We start from the raw sequence: 23583 nt of genomic DNA, 5'->3' as shown, positions 1-23583 counted from the left end.
CCCTATAAACCCCCATAGAGACCCCTATAACCCCCATTAACCCCCATAGACCCCCATAGGCCCCCATTAACCCCATAGAAACCCCTATAACCCCCCATTAACCCCTATAGGCCCCATAGGAACCCCTATAAACCCCCATTAACCCCTATTAACCCCCATAGACCCCCATTAACCCCTATAACCCCCATAGAGACCCCTATAACCCCCCATAGACCCCCATTAACCCCCATAGAGACCCCTATAAACCCCCATAGACCCCCATTAACCCCCATAGAAACCCCTATAAACCCCATAGGCCCCCATTAACCCCCATAGAGACCCCTATAACCCCCCATTAACCCCTATAGACCCCATAGAGACCCCTATAACCCCCCATAGACCCCCATTAACCCCCACAGACCCCCATTAACCCCATAGAGACCCCTATAACCCCCCATTAACCCCCATAGGCCCCATAGGCCGCACTAGGCCCCGTACGGACCTTCATCCTCCATTGTCCCGTCATGGCGCAGCGCAGCCCCCGCGCCCACACGGGCGCCGCCATCTTGCCGCAAAGACTCCGGAAAAGGCGGGCCCGGCCTCTCAGCCAATAGAAATAGGGGCGGAGAGTGACGGACAGGCGAGGCGACCAATGGGAAAGGAAGGAGGGCTCGCCGCGCTGCTCAGCCAATAGGAAGGGGGTTCAGAGTGATTGACGGGTGAGGCGGCCAATGGGTGAAGGAAAAAAGGTTTGGCGCTGTTTTTTGAGCCCAATCAGCGCTTTGGAGGCTTTTGTGAACGAAATGAGGCCTTGAAATGGGTAAAAACCGGCCCAAAATGGTTTATTTTGGTATAAAAAACCTTCATTATAAATATAAACTCTATGGTTGGGACAGAACAGCACAGACAGGCAGAAAAGACGCTCTAGGATTCAGTCCTCCAACATCTCTATGGTCTCAAGTCCTCCAGAGTCCCTCCAGTCCTCCAGCATCTCTATGGTCCTGAGTCCTCCAGCGTCTCTATGGTCTCAGGTCCTCCAACGCAGTCCTCCAGCATCTCTATGGTCTCAAGTCCTCCAGCATCTCTATTCCCTATAGTCCTCCACCATCTCTATGGTTCCTATAGTCCTCCAGCATCCCTATAGTCCTCCATAGCCTCTATGGTCCCAAATAATCCACCATCTCTATGGTCTCAAGTCCTCCAGCGTCCCCATAGTCCTCCACAGACTCTATGATCATGAGTCCTCCATCATCTCTATGGTCCCAAGTCCTCCAACACAGTCCTACAACGTCTCTATGATCCCCCCAACCCCCATTATAACCCCAGTCCTCCAACAATAAACCATAGAGATCCCATTATAACCCCAGTCCTCCAACAATAAACCATAGAGATCCCATTATACCCCCAGTCCTCCAATAAACCATAGAGATCCTATTATACCCCCAGTCCTCCAACAATAAACCATAGAGATCCCATTATAACCCCAGTCCTCCAAGTAACCATAGAGATCCCATTATAACCCCAGTCCTCCAACAATAAACCATAGAGATTCCATTATACCCCCAGTCCTCCAACAACAAACCATAGAGATCCCATTATACCCCCAGTCCTCCAATAAACCATAGAGATCCCATTATAACCCCAGTCCTCCAATAAACCATAGAGATCCCATTATACCCCCAGTCCTCCAACAATAAACCATAGAGATCCCATTATACCCCCAGTCCTCCAACAACAAACCATAGAGATCCCAATATAACCCCAGTCCTCCAAGAAACCATAGAGATCGCAGTCCTAGAGACACTTCCTGTCCCCTCCTGGTGCCACTTCCTGTTTCCTGTGCCGCTCTGTCCCGTCCTCTCTATGCCCCTCAGTCCTCCAGCAGATTACCCAGCGTCCCTCGGGGCTTGGCCCAGCTCTGCTCCCATTGGCTGCGGCTTCGAATGAACAATTCCAATTGGAGGCTGTGTTCAAGATGGCGGCCGTGGGGGTCCCGCAGCAGCGCCCGCCGTTGGGGGGCTATGGGGGTCAATGGGGGCAAATTAACCTCTATAGACCCATAGAAAAGGGATTTTAAGGGGTTTTAAGGGGTTTTAAGGGGTTTTTGGGGTGAATTCGGGCAGTTTTGGGGTTTCTTACCCAGCTCGGAGGCGATGGAGGCTCGAATGGGGGCGGGGCTGGAATCCAAGATGGCGTCCACCACGCGGCTGCCATTACGGTGACAGGCCAGGGACAGGAAGTGACCCTGTGACGTCACAAAGGGGGGCGGGGCTTCGTCAGGGCCATGCCCGTGTCTGATTGGATGGGTTAATGAAGGAGGCGGGGCTTAAACGTGACCACGCCCCTTTAGGGGTGGAGCCAATAGGGATGAGTGGAGGGGGCGGGGCTTCAATTAGGCCACACCCCCTTATATGTGGAGTCCATAGGGATGAATGGAAGGGTGCGTGGCTTCATTTAGGCTCCGCCCCCTTTAGTTGTGTGGCCAATGGGGATGAATGGAGGGGGCGGGGCTTCAATTAGGCCACGCCCCCTTATAGTGAAGCCCATAGAGGTGAATGGAAGAGGGTGGGGCTTCATTAGGAGCCCATAGGAATAAATGGAAGGGGGCGTGGCTTCATTTAGGCTCCGCCCCTTCTATTGTGCAGTCAATGGGGATGAATGGAGGAGGCGGGGCTTCAATTAGGCCACACCCCCTTATATGTGGAGTCCATAGAGATGAATGGAAGGGGGCGTGGCTTCATTTAGGCTCCACCCCCATTTGTTGTGGAGCCAATGGGGATGAATGGAGGGAGCGGGGCTTAATGGAGGCCACGCCCCCTTATAGTGGAGCCCATAGAGATGAATGGAAGGGGGTGGGGCTTCAATAGGAGCCCATAGGGATGAATGGAGGGGGCGTGGCTTCATTTAGGCTCCACCCCCATTTACTGTGGAGCCAATGGGGATGAATGGAGGGGGCGGGGTTTAATTAGGCCACGCCCCCTTATAGTGGAGCCCATCGAGATGAATGGAGGGGGGCGTGGCTTCATTTAGGCTCCGCCCCCATCCACAATGGGGCCAATGGGGTTGAATGGAGGGGGCGGGGCTTAAATGAGGCCACACCCCCTTAGAAACCTATAGAGATGAATGGAGGGGGCGTGGCTTCATTTAGGCTCCACCCCCATCTACTGTAGAGCCAATGGGAATGAATGGAGGGGGCGGGGCTTAATATGGCCACGCCCCCTTATACTGGAGCCCATAGAGATGAATGGATGGGGGCGTGGCTTCATTTAGGCTCCGCCCCCTTTAATTGTGAAGCCAATGGGGATGAATGGAGGGGGCGGGGCTTCAATTAGGCCACACCCCCTTATAGTGGAGCCCATTGGGATGAATGGAGGGGGGCGTGGCTTCATTTAGGCTCCGCCCCTATTTATTGTGGAGCCAATGGGGGTGAATGGAGGGGGCGGGGCTTCAATTAGGCCACGCCCCCTTATAGTGGAGCCCATAGAGATGAATGGAAGGGGGCGTGGCTTCATTTAGGCTCCACCCCCATTTATTATGGAGCCAATTGGGGATGAATGGAGGGGGTGTGGCTTAATTAGGCCACGCCCCCTTAGAGGAAAGCCCATAGAGATGAATGGAGGGGGCGTGGCTTCCTTTAGGCTCCGCCCCCTTTAGTTGTGTAGCCAATAAGGATGAATGGAGGGGGCGGGGCTTCATTTAGGCCACGCCCCCTCATCCAGGATGAATGGAAGGGGGCGTGGCCTAACGGAGGCCACGCCCCCTTATAGTGGAGCCCATAGGGATGAATGAAAGGGGGCGTGGCTTAACGCAGGCCACGCCCCCTTGTAGTAAACCCCATAGGGATGAATGGAAGGGGTCCCCCCCCATTCAACTCAATGCATGTGACCCAAAAACGGGCTTTTTTCCCCCATTACCTTCAATTTCCGGATGAGTCTCTTCCTGGTACGGGGTGGGACGGAGGGGCTGGCCAAGATGGCGTCCCAAAGATGGCTGCCGGGGGGGCTGAGGGCCAATGAGAGCAAATGGGGGGGGGGCAAAGCCTGGAGACCCCCAAGTAACAGCGATGGGTCACGGAAATGGAGCAGGAGCTGAACGAGCTGGGAACCACGGGGGGTTATGGGGCCTAAAGAGGGCTGAGATATGGGGCAGGGTTATATGGGGGGTAATGGGGGGATATGGGGGGCAATGGGAACCCTATGGGGTGATGGGACCTAAAGAGGGCTGAGATATGGGGCAGGGTTACATGGGGTGCAATGGGAACCCTATGGGGTTATGGGGCCTAAAGAGGGCTGAGATATGGGGCAGGGTTATATGGGGGGCAATGGGAACCCTATGGGGTGATGGGGCCTAAAGAGGGCTGAGATATGGGGCAGGGTTACATGGGGGGATATGGGGGGCAATGGGGGCTAATGGCGGGTAATGGGGGGTAATGGGGGGCAGAAGGGGTAGATGGGGGGTGATAAGGGGCAGATATGGGTCAATGGGGGCAGCTATGGGGTAATAAGGGCAGATATGGGGCAGCAGTGAGGTAATGGGGGCAGATATGGGGTAATGGGGGCAGATATGGGTCAGATGTGGGTCAATGGGGGCAGCAATGGGGCAGCTGTGGGGTAATGGGGGCAGCTATGGGGTAATAAGGGCAGATATAGGGCAGCTATGGGGCAGCAGTGGGTCAATGGGGGTAGATATGGGGTAAAGGGGGCAGCTATGGGGTAATAAGGGCAGATACGGGGCAGATGTGGGTCAATGGGGGCAGATGTGGGGCAGCTATGGGTAAATGGGGGCAGCTATGGGGTAATAAGGGCAGATATACGGCAGATGTGGGTCAATGGGGCAGCTATGGGGCAGCTATGGGGCAATGGGGGCAGATGTGGGGCAGCCGTGGGTCAATGTGGGTCTCACCTTCACCTCGTCCCCCTCCAAAGGCTTCATTGCCAACACCGGCCCCACACAACATCGGCGCCGCTGGGGGGGGTCCCAGCAATTAAAAGTCTATGGGGGGGGAAAAGAAGAGGAGAATTAATGGGGAGGGGGCTTCGCTTTAAATGGGGGCCTGTCTCTTTAAGAGATTAGAACGGGGTTTAATTGGGGGTGTGTATCCCTTTAAGAGGGCGGGGCTTAAGGAAGGGGGCGGGGCTTAATAAGGAAGGGGCGTGGCTTAATAAGGGAAGGGGCGTGGCTTATGGGAAGGGGCGTGGCTTATGGGGAGGGGGCGTGGCTTAATAAGGGAAGGGGCGTGGCTTATGGAAAGGGGCATGGCTTAATAAGGAAGGGGCGTGGCTTATGGGAAGGGGCGTGGCTTATGGGAAGGGGGCGTGGCTTAATAAGGAAGGGCGGGGCTTATGGGAAGGGGCGTGGCTTATGGAAGGGGGCGTGGCTTAATGAGGAATGGGCGTGGCTTATGGGAAGGGGGTGTGGCTTAATAAGGGAAGGGGCGTGGCTTAATAAGGGGGCGTGGCTTAAGGGAAGGGACGTGGCTTAATAAGAGAAGGGGCGTGGCTTAATAAGGAAGGGGTGTGGCTTATGGAAGGGGGCGTGGCTTAATAAGGGAGGGGGCGTGGCTTAATAAGAAAGGGGGCGTGGCTTAAAGGAGGGGGTGTGGCTTGTGGGAAGGGGGCGTGGCTTAATAAGGAAGGGGCGTGGCTTAATAAGGGAGTGGCGTGGCTTAATAAGGAAGAGGCGTGGCCTAATAAGGGGGCGTGGCTAATGGAAAGGGGGCGTGGCTTAATAAGAAATGGGCGTGGCTTATGGGAAGGGGGCGTGGCTTAATAAAAGGGCAGGGCTTATAAAGGGGTGTGGCTTAAAGGAAGGGGGCGCGGCTTAATGAGGGAGGGGGCGTGGCTTATGGGAAGGGGGCGTGGCTTAATAAGGAAGGGGGCGTGGCTTATGGGAAGGGGCGTGGCTTAATAAGGGAGAGGGTGTGGCTTATGGGAAGGGGGCGGGGCTTAATAAGGGAGGGGGCGTGGCTTATGGGAAGGGGCGTGGCTTAATAATAAAGGGGCGTGGCTTATGGAAGGGGCGTGGCTTAATAAGGGAGGGGTGTGGCTTAATAAGGAAAGGGGGCGTGGCTTAAGGGAAGGGGCGTGGCTTATGGGAAGGGGCGTGGCTTAATAATAAAGGGGTGTGGCTTATGAAAAGGGGGCGTGGCTTATGGGGAGGGGGCGTGGCTTATGGGGAGGGGGCGTGGCTTATGGGAAGGGGGCGTGGCTTAATAAGGAATATGTGTGGCTTATGGGAAGGGGCGTGGCTTAGTAAGGGAGGGCGTGGCTTATGGGAAGGGGCGTGGCTTAATAAGGAAGGGGTGTGGCTTATGGGAAGGGGGTGTGGCTTAATAAGGGGTGGGGCTTAATGAGGGAGGGGCGTGGCTTAAGGGGAGGGGGCGTGGCTTAATAAGGAAAAGGGGTGGCTTATGGGAAGGGGGCGTGGCTTAATAAGGAATAGGTGTGGCTTATAGGAATGGGCGTGGCTTAATAAGGAATATGTGTGGCTTATGGGAAAGGGGGCGTGGCTTAATAAGGGAGGGGCGTGGCTTAATAAGAAAGGGGCGTGGCTTAATAAAGGAGGAGGCGTGGCTTAATAAGGGAGGGGGCGTGGCTTTAAAGGAGGGACGTGGCTTATGGGAAGGGGGCGGGGCTTAATAAGGGAGGGGACGTGGCTTATGAGAGGGGGCGTGGCTTATGGGAGGGGGCGTGGCTTAATAAGAAAAGGGGCGTGGCTTTATGGGAAGGGGGTGTGGCTTAATAAGGAAGGGGCGTGGCTTAATAAGGGGGGGGGTGTGGCTTATGGGAAGGGGGTGTGGCTTAATAAGGGAGGGGCGTGGCTTAATAAGGAGGGGGCGTGGCTCAATAAGGAAGGGGGCGTGGCTTAGTAAGGGAGGGGTGTGGCTTAATAAGGAAGGGGTGGGGCTTAATAAGGAAGGGGCGTGGCTTATGGAAGGTGCATGGCTTGTGGAAAGAGGGTGTGGCTTAATAAGGGGGCGTGGCTTAATAAGGAGTGGGGCGTGGCTTAATAAGGGAGGGGCGTGGCTTAATAAGGGAGGGGCGTGGCTTAATAAGGAAGGGGTGTGGCTTATGGGAAGGGGCGTGGCTTAATAAGGGAGGGGGCGTGGCTTAATAAGGAAGGGCGGGGCTTATGGGAAGGGGCGTGGCTTAATAAGGAAGGGGCGTGGCTTAATAAGGGAAGGGGCGTGGCTTAATAGGGGGGCGTGGCTTTAAAGGAGGGGCGTGGCTTATGGGAAGGGGGCATGGCTTAATAAGGAAGGGGGCGTGGCTTAAAACGGGGGCGTGGCTTATTAGAAGGGGGCGTGGCTTATGGGAAGGGGGCGTGTCTTACCTGCAATAGACTCGTTAGCGCCCCCTGCTGGAGCTCGGGGTATTGCAGGCAGGCGGCCATTAGGGATAATAGGACCCCATGGTGACCGTGGGTCAGGGGCTGCCCCATAGCGGGACCCCATAGTTCCTGGAGGATTGAATGGACCTGGGGGGTGGGAGAGGGTTATAGGGTGGGAATGGGGCGGATATGGGGCAGATATGGGGCATTAATGGGGCCATAAGTGGGGTCATCAATAGGGCCCTAATGGGACACCAAAGTGACCCCATAGGGACCCATAGAGTCACATAGGGACCCATAGGGACCCATAGAGACCCATAGAGACTCCATAGAGACCCATAGAGACCCATAGAGACACATAGAGACCCCACAGGGACCCATAGGACCCCATATACACCCCAAAATGACCCCATAGAGACCCATAGGGACCCATAGAAACAACACAGGGATCCATAGAGACAACATAGAGACCCATAGGGACCCATTAAGACACATAGAGACCCATAGGGACCCATTAAGACCCATAGGGACCCATAGAGACCCATAGAAACCCATAGGGACCCAGAGAAACCCATAGAAACACATAGGAACCCATACGGACCCATAGAGAGACATGGGGACCCATAGAGACCCATAGAGACGCATAGAGACCCATAGGGACCCCATAGAGTCCCATACTGACCCATAAGACCCCATATACACCCCAAATCGACCCCATAGAGACCGATAGGGACCCATAGAGACCCATAGCGACCCATAGGAACCCATAGGGACCCATAGAAACCCATAGAGACCCATGGAGACCCATAGGGACCCATAGGGACCCATAGAGACCCATAGGGACCCATAGAGACCCATAGGGACCCATAGAGACCCATAGGGACCCATAGGGACCCATAGGGACCCATAGAGACCCATAGGGACCCATAGAGACCCATAGAGACCCATAGGACCCCATAGGCCCCGCCCCCTTTTAGCCCCGCCTACCACATCCTGGGGTGCGTTGTCAATCAGCCTCTGCAGCCCGTGATTGGCTGTACGGTGACAGGCCACGCCCAGCAGGCGACCAATCAGCTCCTTCCTATAGAGCTCCCTTATGATTGGGGGCGGGGCCACGCTCAGCACCGCCTCCATCACGTGACAACGCTCTGGGTCCTCCAATAGGGACACGAGGGGGCTGAGAGCAACGACCAATCAGAACGCAGGGCCGAAAAGACGACAGCCAATCAGAAACGCCGCCTCGAAACCCCCAGCCAATCAGAAACGCAGCCTCAAAAGTCCAAGCCAATAAGAAACGCCGCCTCGAAACCCTCAGCCAATCAGAAACGCAGGCCCAAAACTCCAAGCCAATCACAAAAGCTGCCCCAAAACTCCCAGCCAATCAGAAACGCCACCTCGAAACCCCCAGCCAATCAGAAACGAGCCCCTGAAGCCCCCAGCCAATCAGGATGCGGCATCACAACAAGCCCCTCCCCCACCCTGAAGCCACCTCCCAGCCAATCAGCATCAAGCAACCAGCCGGCCAATCAGGATCACCCCCAAGCCCCACACCAGCCAATCAGCAGCCAGCACCACTAACAGCCAATCAGAGCTCACCTCTCATCGGGGGCGTGGTCAGATGGCAGCAACAGACCAATGAGAGCGCGGCAGAGTCGCTCGCAGCGCTCTGATTGGCTGCGATGTAAGGCGTGCAGCGCCCCCTGCAGGCAGAGGCTGGCGCAGGGCGGGGATAGAAACACTAGAAAGGTGAAAATTGGGGTGAAAAAGGGCAAAAACGGGCAAATTTGGGGCTAAAAGACATCAACCAATCAGGACTCACCGGGCAGCTGTCGCTCAAACTCCTCGGCCAATCGGTTTAGGAGGATTGGGAAGGAGGCGGGAAGCCCCGCCCCCCTTTTAAGCCCCGCCCCCTCGGGGTGAGGCCACGCCCCTTTGTTAAGCCACGCCCCTTTATTGTGAGGCCACGCCCCCTTGGGTTTAAGCCCCGCCCCCTTGGGCTCCTCTGGGATTCCTATTGGATGAGATAGGCCTCTGTTATGCTAATGAGCGCCTCATTAGCATAGGGATTAACATATTGAGCCCACAGCCACCCCATATCCCCCCATAGAGCCCCATAGACACCCCATAACCCCCCCAGCCCCATATATCCCTCCATATCTCCCCTATATCCCCCCATAAGACCCCCAAGACCCCCATAGACCCCCATAGACCCCCCATATAACCCCATATAACCCCATATAACCCCATATCCCCCCATATAACCCCCTATCTCCCCATATCTCCCCATATCCCCCCATATCCCCCCTATATACCCCCATATACCCCCATATCCCCCCATATCCCCCCATATCTCCCCATATAACCCCATATCCCCCCATTATAACCCCATATCTCCCCATAGACACACCATAGAGCCCCATAGAGTTCCATACTGACCCCATATTCCCCCATATCTCCCCACAAAGACCCCATATCCCCCCATATCCCCCCATATCCCCCCCATATCTCCCCATATCCCCCCATATAACCCCATATAACCCCCTATAACCCCATATCTCCCCATATCCCCCCATATAACCCCATATCCCCCCATATCTCCCCATATCCCCCCATATCTCCCCATATCCCCCCATATCTCCCCATATAACCCCATATCTCCCCATATCCCCCCCATATCCCCCCATATCTCCCCATATCTCCCCATATCTCCCCATATCTCACCTGCCAACACCCTTATCAAAGCTCTCACAATGAAGCTGGTCGCTGGCTGCGTCGCCCACTGCCCTAAATCCCCCCCCACCTCATTCACCACCAGCCCCACGGCTTCACACAGCTCATTAACACCCTCATTAATATGCAAATTAAGCCCCTCCCCCTCCTCATTAAGCCCCTCCTCATTAACCCCCTCCCCCTCATTAAGCTCCTCCCCTTCCAGCCTTGCCCCCTTCTTAAACCCCGCCCCCTCCTTAAGCCCCTCCCCCTCATTAACATGCACATTAAACCCCTCCCCCTCCATAAGCCCCGCCCCCTCATTAATATGCAAATCAAGCCCCTCCCCTCCCTCATTAAGCCCTTTTCTTCTCTTAAGCCCCTCCCCCTTTATAAGCCCATCCTTCCGTTTAAGCCCCGCCCCCTTCTTAAGCCCCTCCCCCTCATTAACATTCACATCAAGCCCCACCCCCTCCTTTAAGCCCTTCTTCTGAAGCCCCGCCCCCTTCTTAAGCCCCTCCCCCTCATTAATATTCACACTAAGCCCCACCCCCTGCACAAGCCCCGCCCCCTCCTTTAGTTCCTTCTTCTTAAGCTCCTCCCCCTTATTAATATTCATGTTAAGCTCCTCCCCCTCATTAACATTCACCTTAAGCCCCTCCCTCTCCATTAAACCTGCCTTCCTTTTAAGCCCTGCCCCCTTCTTAAGCCCCGCCCCCTCGTTAAGCTCCTCCCCCTTCCTAAGCCCCTCACTAAGCCCCTCCCCTTTCTTAAGCTCCGCCCCTTTATTAAGCCCCGCCCCTTTATCAAGCCCCTCCTTAAGCCCCGCCCCCTTGTTAAGCTCCGCCCCTTTATTAAGCCCCGCCCCCTTCTTAAGCTCCTCCCCCTCCCTAAGCCCCTCACTAAGCCCCGCCCCCTTCTTAAGCTCCGCCCCTTTATTAAGCCCCGCCTCCTCCTTAAGCCCCGCCCCCTTGTTAAGCTCCTCCCCCTTCCTAAGCCCCTCACTAAGCTCCGCCCCTTTATAAAGCCCCGCCCCCTTGTTAAGCCCCACCCCCTTATTAGCATACACCCTCCTAAGCTCCGCCCCCGCGGCGTTAAGCCCCGCCTCCAAGGCCTTAGCCCCGCCCCCTCCCTTCAGCCCTATCTTTATAATGGCCCCTATAAGGCGCCCCAATAGTGGGGGGGGGGCGTGGGGCAGAAGGGTCTGAAGGAGCTCGGAGACCCCCGGGTGGGTCAGGACCCCCGGGAGGGAGGAGAGGAATTCAGTGAGGACATTGGGGGCCAAGAGAGCTGGAAAAGAGGGGGAAAATTGGGGTAAAATGGAGGGAAATTGGTAACATTGGGGGATATGGGGGGATATGGGGGGTATATGGGGGGATATGGGGGATATAGGGGGGATATGGGGGGATATGGGGGGATATGGGGGGATATGGGGGGATATGGGGGGATATGGGGGGGATATGGGGGGATATGGGGGAATATGGGGGGATATAGGGGGGATATGGGGGGGATATGGGGGGATATGGGGGATATAGGGGGGATATGGGGGGATATGGGGGGATATGGGGGGATATGGGGGATATGGGGGGATATGGGGGGGATATGGGGGGATATGGGGGGGATATGGGGGGATATAGGGGGGATATGGGGGATATGGGGTGTCTATGGGGGGATATGGGGGGGATATGGGGAGATATGGGGTCAGTGTGGAAAGATATGGGGTCTATGGGGCTCTATGGGGTGTCTATGGGGGGATATGGGGGGGATATGGGGTCAGTGTGGGGAGATATGGGGTCTATGGGGCTCTATGGTGATCTATGGGGGGATATGGGGGGATATAGGGGGATATAGGGGGATATAGGGGGATATGGGGTAAGTATGGGGAGATATGGGGTCAGTATGGAACTCTATGGGGCTCTATGGGGTGTCTATGGGGAGATATGGGGTTATAATGGGGGGATATGGGGGGATATGGAGAGATATGGGGTCTATGGAGCTCTATGGGGTGTCTATGGGGAGATATGGGGTCAGTATGGGTCTCCATGGGGTGTCTATGGGGGGGATATGGGGGGATATAGGGGGGATATGGAGGGATATAGGAGGATATGGGGGGATATGAGGTTATATGGGGGGGATATGGGGGGATATAGGGGGATATGGGGGGATATGGGGGGATATAGGGGGATATGGGGGGATATGGGGGGATATAGGGGGGATATGGGGGATATGGGGGGATATGGGGGATATGGGGGGGATATGGGGGGATATGGGGGATATAGGGGGGATATGGGGGGATATGGGGGGATATGGGGGGATATGGGGAGATATGGGGGGATATGGGGGGATATGGGGGGATATAGGGGGGATATGGGGGGCAATAGGGGAGATATGGGGGGATATGGGGGATATGGGGAGATATAGGGGGGATATGGGGGGATATGGGGGATATGGGGGAATATAGGGGGATATGGGGGGATATGGGGGGATATGGGGGGATATAGGGGGGATATGGGGGGATATGGGGGGATATGGGGTCTATGGGGCTCTATGGGGAGATATGGGGTCAGTATGGGTCTCTATGGGGTGTCTATGGGGGGATATGGGGGGATATAGGGGGATATTGGGAGATATGGGGGGATATGGGGGGATATGGGGGGATATTGGGAGATATGGGGGGATATGGGGGGATATGGGGGGGATATGGGGGGATATGAGGGGATATGGGGGGATATGGGGGGTATGGGGGGGATATGGGGGGATATGGGGTTATAGAGCGGATATATGGGGTTATATGGGGGTATATGGGGTTATAGAGAGGATATATGGGGTTATATGGGGGTATATGGGGGGTATATGGGGGATATGGGTTTATATGGGGAGATATGGGGTCAGTATGGGTCTCTATGGGGTGTCTATGGGGGGATATGGGGGGATATGGGGGGGATATGGGGGGATATGGGGTCAGTGTGGGGAGATATGGGGTCTATGGGGCTCTATGGGGTGTCTATGGGGGGATATGGGGGGGATATAAGGGATATAGGGGGATATGGGGGGATATAGGGAAGATATAGGGGGATATGGGGGGATATGGGGGGGATATAGGGGGATATGGGGGGGTATGGGGGGATATGGAGTTATAGGGCGAATATATGGGGTTATATGGGGGTATATGGGGGGTATATGGAGGATATAGGGGGGATATGGGTTTATATGGGGAGATATGGGGTCAGTATGGGTCTCTATGGGGGGTCTATGGGGGGATATGAGGGGTAATTGGGGGGATATGGGGGGGATATGGGGGGATATGGGGGGATATGGGGGGATATAGGGGTATATGGGGGGATATGGGGGGATATAGGGAAGATATGGGGAGATATGGGGTCTATTGGGCTCTATGGGGCTCTATGGGGAGATATGGGGTCAGTATGGGTCTCTATGGGGTGTCTATGGGGGGATATGGGGGGATATGGGGGGGATATGGGGTCAGTATGGGGAGATATTGGGTCAGTATGGAACTCTATGGGGCTCTATGGGGTGTCTATGGGGAGATATGGGGTTATAATGGGGGGATATGGGGGGATATAGGGAAGATATGGGGGGATATGGGGGGATATAGGGAAGATATGGGGGTATATGGGGGGATATGGGGGGGATATGGGGGGATATGGGGTCAGTGTGGGGAGATATGGGGTCTATGGGGCTCTATGGGGTGTCTATGGGGGGATATGGGGGGATATGGGGGGATATAGGAGGGATATGGGGGGATATGGGGGGATATGGGTTTATATGGGGAGATATGGGGTCTATGGGGCTCTATGGGGTGTCTATGGGGAGATATGGGGTCAGTATGGGTCTCTATGGGGTGATATGGGGGGATATGGGGTCAGTGTGGGGAGATATGGGGTCTATTGGGCTCTATGGGGTGTCTATGGGGGGATATGGGGGGATATAGGGGGATATGGGGGGATATAGGGGGATATGGGGGGATATGGGGGGATATGGGGGGATATAGGGGGATATAGGGGGATATGGGGGGATATGGGAGGATATGGGGGGATATGGGGGGATATGGGGGGATATGGGGGGATATGGGGTCAGTATGGGGTCAGTATGGAACTCTATGGGGCTCTATGGACTGTCTATGGGGAGATATGGGGTTATAATGGGGGGATATGGGGGAATATAGGGGGATATGGGGGGGATATGGGGGGATATGGGGGGATATAGGAAGATATGGGGGGATATGGGGGGATATGGGGGGGATATAGGGGGATATGGGGGGATATGGGGGAATATGGGGGGATATGGGGTTATAGGGCGGATATATGGGGTTATATGGGGGTATATGGAGGATATAGGGGGGATATGGGTTTATATGGGGAGATATGGGGTCTATTAGACTCTATGGGGTGTCTATGGGGGGATATGGGGGGGATATGGGGGTATATGGGGTTATAGAGGGGATATATGGGGTTATATGGGGGTATATGGGGGATATAGGGGGGATATGGGTTTATATGGGGAGATATGGGGTCTATTGGGCTCTATGGGGTGTCTATGGGGAGATATGGGGTCAGTATGGGTCTCTATGGGGTGTCTATGGGGGGATATGGGGTTATAATGGGGGAATATGGGGGGATATGGGGAGATATAGGGGGGATATGGGGGGATATGGGGGGATATAGGGGGATATGGGGGGATATGGGGGGGATATGGGGGGGATATGGGGAGATATGGGGTCTATGGGGCTCTATGGGGAGATATGGGGTCAGTATGGGTCTCTATGGGGTGTCTATGGGGGGATATGGGGGGGATATGGGGGGATATGGGGTTATAGGGCGGATATATGGGGTTATATGGGGGTATATGGGGGGTATATGGGTGGTATAGGGGGGATATGGGTTTATATGGGGAGATATGGGGTCTATTGGGCTCTATGGGGTGTCTATGGGGGGATATGGGGGGATATGGGGGGATATGGGGGGGATATGGGGGGGATATGGGGGGATATGGGGGGATATGGGGGATATGGGGGATATGGGGGGATATGGGGGATATGGGGGATATGGGGGGATATGGGGGATATGGGGGATATGGGGGGATATGGGGGATATGGGGGATATGGGGGGATATGGGGGGATATGGGGGATATGGGGGATATGGGGGGATATGGGGGGTAATTGGTGGGATATGGGGTTATAGAGGGGATATATGGGGTTATATGGGGGGTATATGGGGGGTATATGGGGGATATAGGGGGGATATGGGTTTATATGGGGAGATATGGGGTCTATGGGGCTCTATGGGGTCTCTATGGGGTGTCTATGGGGGGATATGGGGGGAGATATGGAAGGATATGGGGGGGATATGGGGGATATGGGGGGATATGGGGGGGATATGGGGGGATATGGGGTCAGAGTGGGGAGATATGGGGTCTATGGGGCTCTATGGGGTGTCTATGGGGGGATATGGGGGGATATGGGGGGATATAGGGGGATATGGGGTCAGTATGGGGAGATATTGGGTCAGTATGGAACTCTATGGGGCACTATGGGGTGTCTATGGGGAGATATGGGGTTATAATGGGGGAATATGGGGGGAAATGGGGGGATATGGGGGATATATGGGGGGATATGGGGGGATATGGGGTCAGTGTGGGGAGATATGGGGTCTATGGGGCTCTATGGGGTGTCTATGGGGAGATATGGGGTTGTAATGGGGGAATATGGGGGAAATTGGGGGATATATGGGGGATATAAAGGGGAAATAGGGTCATTATGGGGGAAAAAAGGGACATTTTGGGACAAATTGGGGGGAAATTGGAGCATTTTGGGGGTAATTGGGTCATTTTGGGGTGAAATAGGGTGAAAATGGGTCATTTTGGGGTGAAATTGGGATATTTAAGGCAAAATAGGGGGAAATGATGGGAAAAAGGGCCATTTTGGGGTGAAATAGGGTGAAAATGGGTCATTTTGGGGTGAAATAGGGTAAAAATGGGTCATTTTGGGTTGAAATTGGGTCATTTCGGGGGTATATAGGGTGAAAAATGGTCATTTTGGGTTGAAATTGGGATATTTAAGGCAAAATAGGGGGAAATGATGGGAAAAAGGGCCATTTTGGGGAGAAATAGGGTGAAAATGGGTCATTTTGGGGGCGAAATGGGTCATTTTGGGGTGAAATTGGGTGAAATTGGGTCATTTTGGGTTGAAATAGGGTCATTTTGGGGTATATAGGGTGAAAATGGGTCATTTTGGGTTGAAATTGGGATATTTAAGGCAAAATAGGGGGAAATGATGGGAAAAACGGCCATTTTGGGGTGAAATAGGGTGAAAATGGGTCATTTTGGGGCGAAATAGGGTGAAAAATGGTCATTTTGGGGTGAAATAGGGTGAAAATGGGTCATTTTGGGTTGAAATTGGGATATTTAAGGCAAAATAGAGGGAAATGGGGTGAAATGGGTCATTTTGGGGTGAAATAGGGTGAAAATGGGTCATTTTGGGGTGAAATAGGGTGAAAATGGGTCATTTTGGGGGCGAAATTGGGTCATTTTGGGTGAAATTGGGACATTTTGGGGGAAATCGGGGGAAATAGGGGAAATATGGGGGGAAATAGAGGGGAAATGGGCTCATTTTGGGGTAAAAATGGGTCATTTAGGGAAAATTGGGTCATTTTGGGGGGAAATAGGGTGAAAATGGGTCATTTTGGGGGGAAATAGGGTAAAAATGGGTCATTTTGGGGGGAAATAGGGTGAAAAATGGTCATTTTGGGTTGAAATTGGGTCATTTTGGGGTGAAATAGGGTGAAAAATGGTCATTTTGGGTTGAAATTGGGATATTTAAGGCAAAATAGGGGGAAATGATGGGAAAAAGGGCCATTTTGGGGTGAAATAGGGTGAAAATGGGTCATTTTGGGGGCGAAATTGGGTCATTTTGGGTGAAATAGGGTGAAATTGGGTCATTTTGGGGTTAAATAGGGTGAAAAATGGTCATTTTGGGTTGAAAATGGGATATTTAAGGCAAAATAGGGGGAAATGATGGGAAAAAGGGCCATTTTGGGGTGAAATAGGGTGAAAATGGGTCATTTTGGGGTAAAATAGGGTGAAAATGGGTCATTTTGGGTTGAAATTGGGATATTTAAGGCAAAATAGGGGGAAATGGTGGGAAAAAGGGCCATTTTGGGGTGAAATAGGGTAAAAATGGGTCATTTTGGGTTGAAATTGGGTCATTTCGGGGGTATATAGGGTGAAAAATGGTCATTTTGGGTTGAAATTGGGATATTTAAGGTAAAATAGGGGAAAATGGGGGGGAAAAGGGTCATTTTGGGGTGAAATAGGGTGAAAATGGGTCATTTTGGGGCGAAATTGGGTCATTTTGGGGTTAAATAGGGTAAAAATGGGTCATTTTGGGTTGAAATAGGGTGAAAAACGGTCATTTTGGGTTGAAATTGGGATATTTAAGGCAAAATAGGGGGAAATGATGGGAAAAAGGGCCATTTTGGGGTGAAATAGGGTGAAAATGGGTCATTTTGGGGTTAAATAAGGTGAAATTGGGTCATTTTGGGGTTAAATAGGGTGAAAAATGGTCATTTTGGGTTGAAATTGGGATATTAAAGGCAAAATAGGGGGAAATGATGGGAAAAAGGGCCATTTTGGGGTGAAATAGGGTGAAAATGGGTCATTTTGGGGTTAAATAGGGTAAAAATGGTCATTTTAGGGCGAAATTGGGTCATTTTGGTGGGAAATAGGGTAAAAATGGGTCATTTTGGGTTGAAATTGGGTCATTTCGGGGGTGTATAGGGTGAAAAATGGTCATTTTGGGTTGAAATTGGGATATTTAAGGCAAAATAGGGGGAAATGATGGGAAAAAGGGCCATTTTGGGGTGAAATAGGGTGAAAATGGGTCATTTTGGGTTGAAATTGGGTCATTTTGGGGTTAAATAGGGTGAAAAATGGTCATTTTGGGTTGAAATTGGGATATTTAAGGTAAAATAGGGGGAAATGATGGGAAAAAGGGCCATTTTGGGGTGAAATAGGGTGAAAATGGGTCATTTTGGGGCGAAATTGGGTCATTTTGGGGGGAAATAGGGTGAAAATGGGTCATTTTGGGGGCGAAATTGGGTCATTTTGGGTGAAATTGGGTCATTTTGCGGGTAAATAGGGTGAAAAATAGACATTTTGGGTTGAAATTGGGACATTTAGGGGAAATAGGGGAAAATGGGGGGAGAAACGGCCATTTTGGGGTGAAATAGGGTGAAAATGGGTCATTTTGGGTTGAAATTGGGTCATTTTGGGGTTAAATAGGGTGAAAATGGGTCATTTTGGGGGCGAAATTGGGTCATTTTGGGTGAAATTGGGTCATTTTGGGGGAAACAGGGTGAAAAATAGACATTTTGGGTTGAAATTGGGACATTTAGGGGAAAAAAAGGGAAATGGGGGGAAAAAGGGCCATTTTGGGGTGAAATAGGGTAAAAATGGTCATTTTGGGGGCGAAATTGGGACATTTTGGGGTTAAATAGGGTAAAAATGGGTCATTTTAGGGCGAAATTGGGTCATTTTGGGGTGAAATAGGGTGAAAATGGGTCATTTTGGGGGCGAAATTGGGTCATTTTGGGTGAAATTGGGTCATTTTGGGGGAAATCGGGGGAAATAGGGGAAATATGGGGGGAAATAGAGGGGAAATGGGCTCATTTTGGGGTAAAAATGGGTCATTTTGGGCGAAATTGGGTCATTTTGGGGGGAAATAGGGTGAAAATGGGTCATTTTGGGTTGAAATTGGGATATTTAAGGCAAAATAGGGGGAAATGATGGGAAAAAGGGCCATTTTGGGGTGAAATAAGGTGAAAATGGGTCATTTTGGGGCGAAATTGGGTAAAAATGGGTCATTTTGGGGTTAAATAGGGTAAAAATGGGTCATTTTGGGTTGAAATTGGGACATTTAAGGCAAAATAGGGGGAAATGATGGGAAAAAGGGCCATTTTGGGGTGAAATAGGGTGAAAATGGGTCATTTTGGGGGCGAAATTGGGTCATTTTGGGTGAAATTGGGTCATTTTGGGGTGAAATAGGGTGAAAATGGGTCATTTTGGGTTGAAATTGGGATATTTAAGGCAAAATAGAGGGAAATGGGGTGAAATTGGTCATTTTGGGGTGAAATAGGGTGAAATTGGGTCATTTTGGGGTGAAATTGGTCATTTTGGGGTAAAATAGGGTGAAAAATGGTCATTTTGGGTTGAAATTGGGATATTTAAGGCAAAATAGGGGGAAATGATGGGAAAAAGGGCCATTTTGGGGTGAAATAGGGTGAAAATGGGTCATTTTGGGGCGAAATTGGGTCATTTTGGGGTGAAATAGGGTAAAAATGGGTCATTTTGGGTTGAAATTGGGTCATTTCGGGGGTGTATAGGGTGAAAAATGGCCATTTTGGGTTGAAATTGGGATATTTAAGGCAAATTAGGGGGAAATGATGGGAAAAAGGGCCATTTTGGGGTGAAATAGGGTGAAAATGGGTCATTTTAGGGGTGAAATGGGTCATTTTGGGGTGAAATAGGGTGAAAATGGGTCATTTTGGGGTAAAATAGGGCGAAAAATGGTCATTTTGGGTTGAAATTGGGATATTTAAGGCAAAATAGGGGGAAATGGGGGGGAAAAGGGCCATTTTGGGGTTAAATAGGGTGAAAATGGGTCATTTTGGGGTTAAATAGGGTGAAAAATGGTCATTTTGGGTTGAAATTGGGATATTTAAGGCAAAATAGGGGGAAATGATGGGAAAAAGGGCCATTTTGGGGTGAAAAAGGGTGAAAATGGGTCATTTTGGGGTTAAATAGGGAAAAAATGGGTCATTTTGGGGTGAAATAGGGTGAAAATGGGTCATTTTGGGTTGAAATTGGGACATTTAAGGCAAAATAGGGGGAAATGATGGGAAAAAGGGCCATTTTGGGGTGAAATAGGGTGAAAATGGGTCATTTTGGGGGCGAAATTGGGTCATTTTGGGGTGAAATAGGGTGAAAAATGGTCATTTTGGGTTGAAATTGGGTCATTTAAGGCAAAATGGGGGGAAATGATGGGAAAAAGGGCCATTTTGGGGTGAAATAGGGTGAAAATGGGTCATTTTGGGGTTAAATAGGGTGAAATTGGGTCATTTTGGGGTTAAATAGGGTGAAATTGGGTCATTTTGGGGTTAAATAGGGTGAAAATGGGTCATTTTGGGGGCGAAATTGGGTCATTTTGGGTGAAATTGGGTCATTTTGGGGGAAACAGGGTGAAAAATAGACATTTTGGGTTGAAATTGGGACATTTAGGGGAAAAAAAGGGAAATGGGGGGAAAAAGGGCCATTTTGGGGTGAAATAGGGTAAAAATGGTCATTTTGGGGGCGAAATTGGGACATTTTGGGGTTAAATAGGGTAAAAATGGGTCATTTTAGGGCGAAATTGGGTCATTTTGGGGTGAAATAGGGTGAAAATGGGTCATTTTGGGGGCGAAATTGGGTCATTTTGGGTGAAATTGGGTCATTTTGGGGGAAATCGGGGGAAATAGGGGAAATATGGGGGGAAATAGAGGGGAAATGGGCTCATTTTGGGGTAAAAATGGGTCATTTTGGGCGAAATTGGGTCATTTTGGGGGGAAATAGGGTGAAAATGGGTCATTTTGGGTTGAAATTGGGATATTTAAGGCAAAATAGGGGGAAATGATGGGAAAAAGGGCCATTTTGGGGTGAAATAAGGTGAAAATGGGTCATTTTGGGGCGAAATTGGGTAAAAATGGGTCATTTTGGGGTTAAATAGGGTAAAAATGGGTCATTTTGGGTTGAAATTGGGACATTTAAGGCAAAATAGGGGGAAATGATGGGAAAAAGGGCCATTTTGGGGTGAAATAGGGTGAAAATGGGTCATTTTGGGGGCGAAATTGGGTCATTTTGGGTGAAATTGGGTCATTTTGGGGTGAAATAGGGTGAAAATGGGTCATTTTGGGTTGAAATTGGGATATTTAAGGCAAAATAGAGGGAAATGGGGTGAAATTGGTCATTTTGGGGTGAAATAGGGTGAAATTGGGTCATTTTGGGGTGAAATTGGTCATTTTGGGGTAAAATAGGGTGAAAAATGGTCATTTTGGGTTGAAATTGGGATATTTAAGGCAAAATAGGGGGAAATGATGGGAAAAAGGGCCATTTTGGGGTGAAATAGGGTGAAAATGGGTCATTTTGGGGCGAAATTGGGTCATTTTGGGGTGAAATAGGGTAAAAATGGGTCATTTTGGGTTGAAATTGGGTCATTTCGGGGGTGTATAGGGTGAAAAATGGCCATTTTGGGTTGAAATTGGGATATTTAAGGCAAATTAGGGGGAAATGATGGGAAAAAGGGCCATTTTGGGGTGAAATAGGGTGAAAATGGGTCATTTTAGGGGTGAAATGGGTCATTTTGGGGTGAAATAGGGTGAAAATGGGTCATTTTGGGGTAAAATAGGGCGAAAAATGGTCATTTTGGGTTGAAATTGGGATATTTAAGGCAAAATAGGGGGAAATGGGGGGGAAAAGGGCCATTTTGGGGTTAAATAGGGTGAAAATGGGTCATTTTGGGGTTAAATAGGGTGAAAAATGGTCATTTTGGGTTGAAATTGGGATATTTAAGGCAAAATAGGGGGAAATGATGGGAAAAAGGGCCATTTTGGGGTGAAAAAGGGTGAAAATGGGTCATTTTGGGGTTAAATAGGGAAAAAATGGGTCATTTTGGGGTGAAATAGGGTGAAAATGGGTCATTTTGGGTTGAAATTGGGACATTTAAGGCAAAATAGGGGGAAATGATGGGAAAAAGGGCCATTTTGGGGTGAAATAGGGTGAAAATGGGTCATTTTGGGGGCGAAATTGGGTCATTTTGGGGTGAAATAGGGTGAAAAATGGTCATTTTGGGTTGAAATTGGGTCATTTAAGGCAAAATGGGGGGAAATGATGGGAAAAAGGGCCATTTTGGGGTGAAATAGGGTGAAAATGGGTCATTTTGGGGTGAAATAGGGTGAAAATGGGTCATTTTGGGTTGAAATTGGGTCATTTTGGGGTTAAATAGGGTGAAAATGGGTCATTTTGGGGGCGAAATTGGGTCATTTTGGGTGAAATTGGGTCATTTTGGGGGAAACAGGGTGAAAAATAGACATTTTGGGTTGAAATTGGGACATTTAGGGGAAAAAAAGGGAAATGGGGGGAAAAAGGGCCATTTTGGGGTGAAATAGGGTAAAAATGGTCATTTTGGGGGCGAAATTGGGACATTTTGGGGTTAAATAGGGTAAAAATGGGTCATTTTAGGGCGAAATTGGGTCATTTTGGGGTGAAATAGGGTGAAAATGGGTCATTTTGGGGGCGAAATTGGGTCATTTTGGGTGAAATTGGGTCATTTTGGGGGAAATCGGGGGAAATAGGGGAAATATGGGGGGAAATAGAGGGGAAATGGGCTCATTTTGGGGTAAAAATGGGTCATTTTGGGCGAAATTGGGTCATTTTGGGGTTAAATAGGGTGAAATTGGGTCATTTTGGGTTGAAATTGGGATATTTAAGGCAAAATAGGGGGAAATGGGGGGAAAAAGGGCCGTTTTGGGGTGAAATAGGGTGAAAATGGGTCATTTTGGGTTGAAAATGGGTCATTTTGGGGTTAAATAGGGTGAAAAATGGTCATTTTGGGTTGAAAATGGGATATTTAAGGCAAAATAGGGGGAAATGATGGGGAAAAGGGCCATTTTGGGGTGAAATTGGGTGAAAATGGGTCATTTTGGGGCGAAATGGGTCATTTTGGGGTTAAATAGGGTAAAAATGGGTCATTTGGGGTTAAATAGGGCGAAATCGGGTGGGATTGAACCCAAAATGGCCGGATTTGGCCCCAAAATGGCTCCGTGTTTCTCACCCATTTCCTTCGGGCTCATCCCGTCCCTTATTGTGTCCAGGACTCGATCAAAGTACGACGCCGTTTCCGGGTCTAGAACCGGGGAACCACGAACGGAACGAGGCGCCATCTTGGATTCACCGGAAATGACGAGCCGGAAACAGAACTGCACCCCCCCCAACAACACCGGAAGTAAGATGGCGGCTTCTAGCTGCCTCGTTATGTCCCATAATGCATCATACCGGAAGCGCCGCCATTGCTTGGTGGTAAAATGGCGACTTACGCTTGCCGCGTTATATCCCACAATTCCCTACAGCGGAGATGACGTAATAACCGGAAACGGCGCCATTACTAGCGAGGAAAATGGCAACTTCCATATGACTCGTTATATCCCACAATGCATCTCACCGGAAGCGCCGCCATTGCTTGGTGGTAAAATGGCGACCTCTATTTAAGGCGGTATATCCCACAATTCCCTACAACGGAAATGACGCGATAAACCGGAAGCGACGCCATTTCTCGGTGGTAAAATGGCGTTTTCCACATGCCACGTTATATCCCACAATGCACTACAGCGGAAATGACGCGTTAAACCGGAAACGCCGCCATTTCTTGGTGGTAAAATGGCGCCCTCCACTTGACTCTATATCCCATGATGCATCTTACCGGAAGTTAAAAGACAGCGCATGCGCACCGCTGAGTCTTC

General features: G+C 51.0%; 1 protein-coding gene across 1 annotated transcript; it reads right to left on the bottom strand.

Annotated features, from left to right (window-relative positions):
• Positions 1-796: 796 nt before the first annotated feature.
• Positions 797-23300, bottom strand: NOP9 (NOP9 nucleolar protein). The gene is made up of 11 exons (XM_085531490.1): positions 23286-23300; positions 22899-23187; positions 10030-11307; positions 9128-9319; positions 8905-9046; positions 8296-8485; positions 7312-7455; positions 4882-4971; positions 3894-4112; positions 2119-2224; positions 797-1998 (listed from the first exon to the last, which is right to left on the bottom strand). The coding sequence occupies exons 1-11, from the start codon at positions 23298-23300 to the stop codon at positions 1850-1852; spliced, it is 2814 nt and encodes a 937-aa protein (XP_085387616.1). The 3' UTR covers positions 797-1849.
• Between the last annotated feature and the right edge of the window lie 283 nt (positions 23301-23583).

Source organism: Coturnix japonica, unplaced genomic scaffold, assembly GCF_054131305.1.
Source record: "Coturnix japonica strain WE unplaced genomic scaffold, WE-NBRP24 Scf043, whole genome shotgun sequence".
Taxonomy (NCBI): Eukaryota; Metazoa; Chordata; class Aves; order Galliformes; family Phasianidae; genus Coturnix; species Coturnix japonica.
This window is presented reverse-complemented; position numbering and strand designations above follow the sequence as displayed.